Source organism: Myotis lucifugus, unplaced genomic scaffold (genome assembly GCF_000147115.1).
Source record: "Myotis lucifugus unplaced genomic scaffold, Myoluc2.0 scaffold_127, whole genome shotgun sequence".
In the NCBI taxonomy this organism is placed as follows: domain Eukaryota; kingdom Metazoa; phylum Chordata; class Mammalia; order Chiroptera; family Vespertilionidae; genus Myotis; species Myotis lucifugus.
The window spans coordinates 1,793,817-1,805,690 of NW_005871175.1; the positions used below are offsets into that span (position 1 = coordinate 1,793,817).

At 41.1% G+C, this 11,874-nt stretch overlaps 1 protein-coding gene across 3 annotated transcripts in view; it reads left to right on the forward strand.

Moving 5' to 3' along the window:
• KDR (kinase insert domain receptor) overlaps window positions 1–4,829 on the forward strand; it is a 42,335-nt gene extending 37,506 nt beyond the window's left edge. For 2 of the 3 annotated variants that reach the window (XM_006093958.3, XM_023758297.1), the window contains 3 exons: window positions 870–969; window positions 1,472–1,557; window positions 3,253–4,829. In XM_006093958.3, the coding sequence (XP_006094020.1) occupies window positions 870–969; window positions 1,472–1,557; window positions 3,253–3,475 (409 nt within the window). In that variant the 3' untranslated portion in view covers window positions 3,476–4,829. The remainder of the gene's footprint in view (window positions 1–869; window positions 970–1,471; window positions 1,558–3,252) is intronic. The other variant, XM_014460192.2, reaches the window with a different exon arrangement.
• The last annotated feature ends 7,045 nt before the right edge of the window (window positions 4,830–11,874 follow it).

Here is an 11,874-nt window from a genome sequence, read left to right on the forward strand (position 1 = left end):
AAACTGGCACCCTTTTGAATACAAAGGAGGAAAAGAAGCTTTGGTTAATAGACCATCATTCTTTCTAAGAACACTTACCATGTACCATTATTTACCACCTCATTCATCCTCCTTATTCATCTTTCTGATTGATGGAGGGAAGGCTATGCCAATACATTTTAAAGATGAAGCAACAGAGGCATAGAAATATTTATGACGTTCCCAAGTTTGTGTAGACTTTGAAATAGACAAAATATCTCGTGACTCGTGTATCACTGCCCTTTCCTAAGACCAGCAACTCTGAGGGCTGGAAATAGGGGACAGTGAGACTGAGCCTGCCCCTGTCTACACACGAAGCTGCTATTATATGTAGACAGAGGTGATTATCTTCCGATCCTGCTGGGTTCAGCACCCTATAGTGACATCTCAAGGCGTTTCCCTTACCCATCTTCCATTGGACGTTTGCTCTGTAGACATTATCTAGAAACATTTTCCTAGGACATGGCCAGGAAGCTGTGAAACACTCTCTGATACGGCGAGAACTCAGTGGAGCAGTTGCATGCAACGAGGAAGCCAAGCAGAAGGCAGTCGATCACTTAATTTGCTGCTGTTCTCTTTAGGCCAGCCCTGGACCTCAGAAGTATAATTCAAAGGAACAGGGGCTCATCTGGGCCCCTCAGTGAGATTATACTTTTAAATGGACTTTCACAGGAAATTAAGCCTTTAATGTGTGCTAGCAGAGAAAGATTTTGTTTTGTTTTTCTTTTCCAAAGGATGTTTTGAAGGTCACGGTTAAACTTGTGGTTGAAAGATAATGAATTTAGGTATCACTTATGGTATCTGTAGCCAAATATACCACCACTAAAATATAAATATTTGTTCTTTTACAGTCAGTATCTGCAGAACAGTAAGCGAAAGAGCCGGCCTGTGAGTGTAAAAACATTTGAAGACATCCCATTGGAAGAACCAGTAGTAAAAGTAACCCCAGATGTAAGTACATCTTTTAAAAATAGTCTTAGAAATAATACAAAGGATGAAACATTAGCTAAATAAATATTAGCCTAAGCATGAGAGTCTTGGAAGCTCATTATAAGGCTTTCCTTGAGGGTCTGTGTCATGGGGTCACTACTGAAATGAAACTGAGGCCCCCTTGCTTTTTCTATAAGTAAAGCTCCTGGCTCAAGGTTCAAGATATTCCACCTTCATGCCCAGTTACAGTCAATGTAAATAGTATCACTGAAAAAGAGGGGTGGAAATGGGCCCCTCAGCTTCTTTGTCCTAAATTCTTCTCCTTTTCCCGGTCTGGGTCTACTTCTAGGATGCAGTTGCTCCCTCTTTCAGCTTGAAAAGTTTCTGGCTATGACACCTTTACCTCCCTCTGCAGAACATTGGAACATGTTGTCTGATAAATGGGTTAAGAAATCGGTTTAAGTAAGTGGTAGGTCAGTGTACACACTCAATCAACTGTGGCATCTCATTGTCTTTTAAAAAGGACAACCAAACGGACAGTGGTATGGTTCTTGCATCAGAAGAGCTGAAAACCTTGGAAGACAGAAACAAATTAGCTCCGTCTTTTAGGTAAGGTTCAGCCCAATAGAAATGACAAATTTCAACAGGCATTGTAGGCAGGAGCCTAGAACTTTCAATGTAGGTGCAGGGTTTTCACGTTTTGTGTCTTTGTTGGTTGGGAAAATTTGCATCAACCTAAATAATAAAGAATTTAAACAAATAAAACAATTAAAATAAGTGATAAGTCTAAAAAAGAATTTGAAATAAATTAGAGGATTTTTAGAAGATTTGTCTGGTACTGGCTAAATCACAAAGAGGCCATTATTAAAATCTTGTGGACTCTGAAGAATTTTCAAACCTGTATATAAATGGTGCATCTGTTCTTAAGAAGCGTGACATATAAATAAGATAATATCAATTTGTTTAAGATACTTAACTATTATTGGCTGAGTTTGCCTACATAATTGCGGGAAAAATCCTAACTTTTGTTTTGAATATCCTTTTCTCCATGTAGTTCCCTAGGAACTTGTAGTTGTTTTACATAGATGTGCCTAACAGATAAATGAAAATCTGTATTTAAAAGAATAATAGGCTGCAGAGTAGTTATTTATTTGCTAGTGGGTTCATTCTAAGAAAGAATAGAGAAGATTTTTATCTACTTATAATCTGTTGTATAAAATGGGAACACCCCTGGGTTATTGAGTGATGTTCATGTTGAAAAAAAACCACACATTAAAATGTGCAATTGTGCTATTTTGTTTGCCTTAAGGCCAAGGTAAGAAACTGTGAGAGCCAATCATGTTTTATTCACTGATTCAAAATATATTTATTCAGCAATAACTATGTGCCAGTTACCATGCCATTGCCTGAGACACTAAACTTATTTTATTGGGATTGGATTGAAAGAAAAAATTGCATTTCTAGTGATTTGAAATCACTTTTACGCCATATACGAGCACGGAGTTAATAAAATCCATTTTGCAACTTTTAACATGAATAATTTGGTAAAGCACTTATTGAGGGGAAAACCCACATCTCAGAATGGCTTGAGAAATGTAAATCTTGACATTTTAGGTCAACATAGCCTACACGTCTCAGCTTTGACATAATTATCATCTGTCATGATTCTACACCATTGAAAACATTCTCTTCATGCTGCTGAGTGATCCAGGTCCTCAGTCCTTCCAAAGAATGTGATTTTGATGAGTAAAAAAGCAGTTTCTGACATGTCTGACTTGATTGCACACACACACACACACACACACACACACACACACTTCAAGTTATTAAAGTTTAATACTGCTCGAGAACTCTATTGACACCATACACATGCCTTGTAATTCCCTAGTTGACAGTGTGGGGAAAGCACAAGTGGACTTTCAGAACATCCCAATTTCCTTTTATATCATGAAAGAGTCCCTTTGGCTCCTATCATTGTATACAAACCTGTCACTCCACAAGGCCATAAAAATGCTCCATTGGTTGGAGCCTTTGCATAAGTCAGGAGACTGCCTTTCATCTCATCTCAGGCTTGAAAGATTCGGACCTGAATAAGAGGACTTATCTGCAAGGACAAATTCATGCTAGTACTGAAAATAGACAATGTCTGAGTAAACCTGATATGTTGATTAACAAGTGGGAGAGATAGGGGCTGGTGTCTCCAGGGAGATTACAGCCCACATAGGGGTGGTAATGGGGTTTGGGGAAGAAGCCAAAGAACTGCCTTCTCTCTGCCAACTTATGCAGTTGCCATTTTTTCCACAGTGGACTGATGCCCAGCAAAAGCAAGGAGTCCGTGGCATCTGAAGGCTCCAACCAGACCAGTGGCTACCAGTCTGGGTATCACTCAGATGACACGGACACCACCGTGTACTCCAGCGAGGAGGCAGAACTTTTAAAGCTGATGGAGATTGGACCGCAGGCTGGCAGTGCAGCCCAGACTCTCCAGCCCAACGCTGGGACCGCACTGAGCGTTCCTCCTGTTTAAAAGGAGGCACCCAAATCCCTACTCCTGGAAATCACATGCGAGGTGCTGCTCAGATTTTCAAGTGTTGTTCTTTCCACCACCAGGAAGTAGCTACATTTGATTTTCATTTTTTTAAAAAAAGGACCTCAGACTGCAGGGAGCCAGCCCTTAGGCATTTCCTGACAAGATGCCTGTGACCCAAGAATGTGTTGTGTCTCCTCCCAGTGTTGACCCTATTCTCTTTTTCATTCATTTAAAAAACATGTATGATGCTCCGTGTTGTGGGTCTCCCCCAGGTTATAACAGGAGAAGTTCAAGAAATGGCTTCGTCCTCCAAGAAGTAGCCATACCTGGGGAGTTGACACCTCTGTAAAACAAGAGCTGATCCAGGCAGTGGACGTGCTGTTGGTGTTGAAGATGGGACAGACCGTTAGGGTTGAGGCCATCTGAGAGGCTTTGTTTAGGATGTGGGTCCTGAGCCAAGTCTTACATGTGGGGTTTGGACTGCTAGAAAGGAAGATGTCGGCTTGCTTTGAGAGCCTACTGGAGCCTGCACATGCATTGTGTTGGCTCTGGTGGAGGTGAGCATGGGGTCTGCAAGGGAATGTAAAGGCTTCAGACGAACTTACTGGTTTTAGAAGGTTGCGTGCTCTTCCCGGTTGGGCTAAATGAGAGTTCCTTGTGCTGTTTCCGACTCCTAATGAGAGTTCCTTCCGGACTCTTACGTGTCTCTTGGCCAAGCCCCAGGAAGGAAATGATGCAGCTCTGGCTCCTGGTCTCCCAGGCTGATCCTTTATTCAGACACCACAAAGGAAGGACATTCAGAAGAGGCCCCCTGTCGTGCTGAAGAATTCTGACTGTACAGACCAGCTTCGGGTTTCTTCTGGCTGAATACTCACATACTGTCCCGACGTGATACGCCCGAGCCTGAATGCAGCAGGTTCAGTGTCAAGCTGTGGGGTCAAAGCCTCAGAAAGGAGTTTACCCTTCTGTTCCTCTCTCCCCCCGCCCCTCCCGTTCACCCCGACTAGTCAGTGTTTCAGTAATTTGGCCTCTACACCCTAGTCAACGCTAATTTGGTTTGTTCACTCTCTGAATAATTATTAGTCAGATTTCAAAATTATTTTATAGCCCAAGTTATAACACCTATTGTATTGTGTAGACTTTTAACATGTAAAGCTATTTCTACTGGTTTCTGCCCTTGTTGTTGCCTTCTTAAAAAACAAAATGTATTTTTCATTTGGTACCATAGTGTGAGATGCTGGGAACCATGACTCTAAAACATGCTATGGCACATATATTTATAGTCTGTTTATGTAGAAACAAATGTAATATATTAAAACCTTATATTATATATAGGGAACTTTGTACTATTCACATTTTGTATCAGTGTATGTAGCATAACAAAGGTCATACTGCTTTCAGCAATTGATGCCATTTTATATATATAAAAAAAGACACCGAAAAACTTGAAGGAATCCATTTGCAAGGTTGACTGTATCTATCATTTCTCTCACTTCTGAAATGAAGAAGGGGAATCAGACCTAATTTTTATGTGGTGGTTTTTCATTTTTACTTGTTCCCTTATTCTTCTTATAAAGGATATTTTCATAAAATGTTTATATACTTTATAAACCAATAAATGTATTCTTAGTAAAAACATACAATGTTATAATATTATCCTAACTATTTTGAGGGCACATACTTCTTCCTGACCCTCCCTCTTCTTCTTCAGGACACAGATAACTCACGCACATGTGCGCTCTCATTGTATTCCAAGTACTTTTGGGAATCTGAAAATATGGACTGGGAGATATATGTGCTGAGTTCTCTAACAGTATTTGTAGCCAACCGTGAAAATCAGAGGGTGAGAGGCCCCGAGATAGGTGGCCAGACCCAAGCAGTGCAGGGAAGCATGGGGCATATGGATAGTCTTCCATATTTTACTCTAGACTTATGGTGTCAGAACATCAGATCCAATGATGTCATTTCCAATGATTGATTTTGCCTGAATTCAGTAAGTGGAATTATCTAATAAGTCATTGACACCAATGAGTATCCCTATTCTTTGTGATACAAGATTTTATACAAGATTTTGTTTATATAGTCAAATATGCCTATCTTTCTAAAATGGTTTCTAGGTTTTTTAATCTTATTGAAGAAGGTCTTCCTAATTCTAAAATAACCCCAAATTCTAAATTTTCATTTTTTTTACATTTAAATCATTTGGGATTTATTTTTGTATATGGAGTGAGATAGGGGTCTAGCTTTGTTTTCTTAAAGCAGTTGTCAACAATGGCAGCACCATTTATTAAATACTAGAGGCCTAGTCTGGAAGGTTGTTCAGCTGTCCGGTCTAATTAACATATTATGCTTTTATTATTATAGATTCCTCTTTCCCCTCCAACCCCCCAGGGTTGGGAAAATAAACATTGCAGCACTTTTCAACCCTATCATCTCCCTGAGACATTCTGCACAACTTTATGGTTGAGAGGGTGGCTATGGATGTGTGGTTCCTGGGCACAGCACTTACAAATTGGGCCATTGTCTGGGGTTAGTGGATTGGGGTCTTCTGACAGATGTTGTGAAACTGTAGGTCAGGCCTGGCCTCTCCTTTTGCGTTATTACAGTGTCATCCAGTAAGTGAATAGGAGAAGAGCCTAGGTTATTTAAGATAGAGGAGGCCACCGAAAAAAACAGAATTTTCTTCATTTTAGGAAAAAGAGATTTTGTTTCTCATGAGCGGCCCCTGGCACTGTTTCCAATGCCAGGAATTTGGATTCAGTTAAAACTTCACACTTTATAAAGAAGTACTTCCAGCGCCTCGGGCAGAATGATTAGGAGGTGAGGTTTGGCCTTCTCCTTCCTCTCTCTCTGTCTTCCACGCCCCTTGTTCTTAGCTCCTTTTTTCTCCTCATTCACCCCATGTGTTAAGAGAACTTTGTGACTTTCATATGTGTTTCCTGCATGGTCCTATTTTCAAAGCTTTAATTGTGTTTTAGATGAGGCCAGGACTGTCTCCCCTTGGCTCCTGCCCTCTCTCCTCTCTCCCTTTACTTGCTCTGTCCCTTTCCCTCCTCTCAAACTCCTCTGTCCCTTCACCTTCTGTTTCTCTCTTTGCACTGTTCTACTCCTCCACAACCTCCACCCTCACCTCCACCCCCAACTGCCCTTCTCCTCAATCACATCAACAGGGAAAATGAGAGTTCTAGGAGACGTAAGTCCATTACTCCTGGACTAGGCTTTCCTATTAATGCACATTTTTTTTGTCCTCTTCAGTGAAAGGAAAGAAGAAAAGCAAAAATCTCAAAGCCACAACTTTGTAGTTAACGGAACCCAGTTTCCCTGTCTCCCTTAGCTTGTCTTTCTTTCTGCCTCTTACTCAGATAAGGTTCACCAAGATGATAAAATGCAGGTAAAGCCGGGAAGCTAAAGCCTTGAAACAGTGGTTTCCATACATCTCTCCACATCTGCATGCTCTTCTCCCTTAATGGCAGTAGAAGCCATGGCCATGCCCTCCTGGGTGTGTAGTGAGCAGGGCTCAAGCTGGGGTTCTCATCTCTTCTTACAAAATTGCATTTGCTACATGAATCTCTTCCATGTCAGGGCTTAGACATGAGTGAAAATCTAGGCAGTCTTTGTGAAAGCAATTGTAAGCCCCCTTTCTTTTTGGGGGTAGGGGGACTACAGAATGATCTTAGGTGAGTAATGTACTTTATTTTGAATGAAGAGAAGTAGAGGAATCTGGGAAGAGCAACCCAGAAAGAAATTTAACAGCCAAGTTGGCCTGACATTCTGGAGGGAAAGTCGTAGGACATCCAAGCCCAGCAGAGGTCTGGCTCAGAGATAAGGATGCTGAGTTAGGAAAAAAGTTCCCTAAGAAAAAGGAAGACCACTGATAAGACAAGTGTTACAGTAAACTGTGATTGATATCAAGTGAACGTTAGTGAGAAGACCTCTAATTGTACCGTTCTTCACAATACAACACAAGGCCTTTATATAACTGCTAGACACCTGTACAGCAGCATTAAATTCAGCAGTGTCACTCATTTAGTTAGTTAGTTTGTTTAAAAATGAAAGAATAGAAATATATGGTTTAGTTGTTTATTTTGGCCCCACCCATCAGTTAGTCCAGGTACTGGAGAACCTGTGCTCAGTGTACTTACCTGTAGCTGGTGACAGCGAGCCCTCCTACCTTTACTGTTTGACACTCTCAGCTTTTAGATACATTGCAAAAGGAAAATGGCAGGGAATAAGAAAAATGGACTTTGCTCTATTTTTGACCCATTCTTTGCTCTGCGTGTGCTGTCCCTTTTTCAGAAAGTAACATTTTGGGGGAATAAATTCAGGAAAGTGGGTTGAGTTCTTTAGTATTGAATGTACTCTCGCGGCTGGACTCTCGGCCCCTGCGCAGCTCACAGGATATGGGTGTGGAATGACTCACCAAGAGCCCTCTGAACTGCTGCTCCGAGGAGAGGTTTAATGGGAGCCTGGCGCTGTGCTGTGTGGGTGATCTCTTTAAGCTGAAATGACTTATCCTGACAAAGGGGATCGAAAACATTCCACTCATTGCCACAGAGAGAACATAAATGGAAATGAAAATCCAGATGCCAAGTAGAGAATTCAAGCTGGATATACAGTGACTAAAAACATCCCACATTCATCCCCCAGGTTAACAAGAAAATTAGCAGACAGGATCCTGCAGCACATATTGGGAAAAGCAAGGCCTTCCATAGAACCAAGTACCAAAGACTCAGCCCTGAATAGCAAACTTTAAGTGAGTAATATTTTGTTTGTTTGTTGTTTGTTTATGTTTAATTCTACTTACAAAATGCTTACAATGTGCCAAATACTCTTTTGAAAAACTTACTAATATTAACTCAGTTAATTAATAGGCACCCTAGCTCTAACTGGTTTGGCTCAGTGGAATAGAGTGTTGGCCTGCAGACTCAAGGGTCCCAGGTTTGATTCCAGTCAAGGGCATGTACCCTGGTTGCGGGCACATACCCAGTAGGGAGTGTGCAGGAGGCAGCGGATCGATGTTTCTCTCATTGATGTTTCTAACTCTCTATCCCTCTTCCTTCCTCTCTGTAAAAATCAATAAAATATATTTTTAAAAAAATAGGCACCCTAAAGCAAGATGTAGGCAGCACAGTACACCAAGCCAGAGTAGGATACATAAAAGGATCCACATTGATGGTTTTCACAAGTGTTTGTTAGGCATTTACTATGTGCCAGGCACCTTAGCAGGCAGTGGTCAAAACTATTTCCTTAGCTACACGGGTTAAGGGTTAGCAACAGAACTCTGGAGAAGAAAAACGCCAATTTTATTTCAGAACTCTGCATATTCTTATCATCTTATCAATGATTGAGCATAGTTCTCATTATTGACTCATTCTTTATTCAATCATTCTTGAATAAAGATCTGAGTTCAAGAACCCTTCTAGATATTGTAATACATAGATTCTACCATGCCGGCACTTAATCTCACTTTAGGGTCAGGATGCAAGTAAGAAGCCATCTCACAGAAGGTTGAGGAAATTAGCTTCTTTTTGTCTGGCTTGCCTTATGTGGCAAAGCAAGATGTAAAGCAAGATGAGATTCTGATAGTGCTCCAGAAGAATTCCATGTTGGCACATGTTGTATGGCAACACAGAAGGAATCTTTGGTTTTATCATAAATAACATAGTGTCGTCCTTGACTTACTAGTCTACATTTGAAACTTTTCCAGTGGCTGCAAATCCAAAGCACAGAAAGCATAAATTCCATCATTGCCATTAGTTTTACAAGGAATTCTTTAGTAGGGATTGGTTTGCATAATGACTTCTCCTTGGTCATTTTAAAATGTTACCATGTGCCATGCAACAGTTCTCCAACACATCCTTTTCACAAGTCAAAGTTCGATCCTCTGTAAACCACCCTGAGAATCTTTTAAGCAGATTGTACTTCAAATCAATAGAAATGAATTTTCTTTTAGTTCAATCATCGTGGATAAATCATGATATATTGCTTTGCTTTCCCTCCCTCCCCTGTCTGATTTGGTTGGAAAATTGCCTTGAGGACCTGTCATGAAGAGAGAAAAAGATCCTCATTCTTCTCTTATCCCCGTACTCATCGGTGAACTTCAGTGTTCTGCTCAGCTTTTATTCTTGTGGTCTTTTGCACTGGAGGACAGCTTATTGCTTCTTTAACTGAGTAGCAAGACAAGAGGATGTCATGCCAGAAACCATCTCTGAGTCAGATCTAACAGAATTTGTTAATAATTTTCACTTTAAAAAGGTGTCAATGAGTATTAATTTTGGATGACATATATTAGCACAGGCTTAATCACAACAGAATAGAGTTTTTTGATAAATATATATTATGAATTTAACTTTCATTATGTTTCTATATTTCATGGTGATAGACATTGCAAGAAGCTCATAATCACTGATACCTGAGCAGCTTGAAGGGCAGAGAACCAATGATCATCTACCATATTCCAGGCATTAAGCTATGCACTCCTCAGATATTATCTCATTAAATTGGAGATAATATATGAAGACTGCATAGTTTAAGCTGAAACTTACTGCTCTCCCTAGTCCATTAAATTTAAAGACTTGTGTAAGGATTCTCTTAGCATCACAAACAAAGTGCTGGATGGCATGTGACTGGGAAGAATATGGTGTGATACAGTCCAGATTCAGAAAGAGCTCACATGTGCATTGCTGCTAGGGTCGCACATTGGTGCAGCTACGATGGAAAATGGTATGGAGTTTCTCTAAAAAACTAAAAACAAAACTGACCCAACAATCTCAATTCTGGGTATCCATCAGTAGACAACAAAAACAATAATCTGAAGATATATGCACCCCTATGTTCATTGCAGCATCTTCACAATAGCCAAGCAACCTGTGTCCATAGATAAATAACTAGATAAAAAAAATATGTAATACAGCCCAGACATCTGTAGGGAGCATGCACCGCCAGAGTGAACTCCCGCACCAGGCCTTCTCACCAGTCCTCTGGGACTCAGCATCCTAGGATCCAGCTCCAAGACCCCACAGTGAGTGCAAGCCAGGGGGAAACCTGTGCCTCACCACCACCCTGGACCCCAGAATCATGCTGTTAGTCTGACCTGGAGACACCCGGCACCCACTCCACCCCAAGCCGTGGGACCTGCTGCCAGGGCAACCTGGAGCAACCCAGAGTATGCCCCATTCTGGGAGAGCACAGACTGTGTGACCCAGAGCAACCTGTGCCCACTCCACCCTGGCCCGCTTGACAGCCCTACCGAGCCAGCAATGCAAGAAATGCTAAAGTGACTGTTGTAAAAAGAAGAAATAGAAAGGGTAAAAGGAACACAGGCATAAAGAATAAAATGGATACAAACAAGTACCTATTAATAATAACCTTAAACATAAATGGACTAAATGCTCCAATCAAAAGTCATAGAGTGGCTGAATGGATAAGAAAACATGACCCATCTGTATGCTGTCTACAAGAGACCCACCTCAGAACAAAGGACTCACACAGACTGAAAGTGAAGGGATGGAAAAAGATTTTTCAGGCTAATAGAAATGAAAAAAAGCTGGGGTAGCAATACTTATATCTGACAAAATAGACCTCAAAATGAAGGCCCTGATGAGATAAGGATGGCCACTTCATAATACTAAAGGGATTGATACAACAGGAGGATATAACTCTGGTAAACATATATGCACCCAATGCAGGAGCATCCAAATACATTAAAAAACAAAAACTTCTGGAAGATATCAAGGGAGAGATCAACAGCAATACAATCATAGTAGGAGATTTGAATACTAATTGACATCACTGGATAAATCCTCCAGATAAAAAATCAGCAAAGAAACAGAAATTCTTAACAACTCACTAGATCAGTTGTACTTAATCAACATTTTCAGAACATTTCACTCAAGAGCTACAGAATATACATTCTTCTCAAGTGCACATGGGACATTTTAAAAAATAGACCACATATTGAGACACAAGCAAAGTCTCTCCAAATTCAAGAAGATAGAAATCATATCAAGGATCTTCTCAGATCACAATGGTATAATATTAGAAATAAATTACAATAAAAACAAGCATACAAATTCAAACACTTTGCAGCTAAATAGCATGTTATTAAACAACTAGTGGCCCAGTGCACGAAATTCATGCATGGGTTGGGGGTTGTCCCTCAGCCTGGCCTGCACCCTCTCCAATCTGGGACCCTTCAGAGGATGTCCGACTGCCGGTTTCAGATAGGGCCTAAACCGGCAGTCGGACATCCCTCTTGCAATCCAGGACTGCTGGCTCCTAACTGCTCACCTGCCTGCCTGCCTGATCACCCCTAACCACTCTACCTGCCAGCCTGCTCGCCCTCAACTGCCCCCCATCAGCCTTCTCATCCCCAACTGCCCCCCTTACTGGCCTGA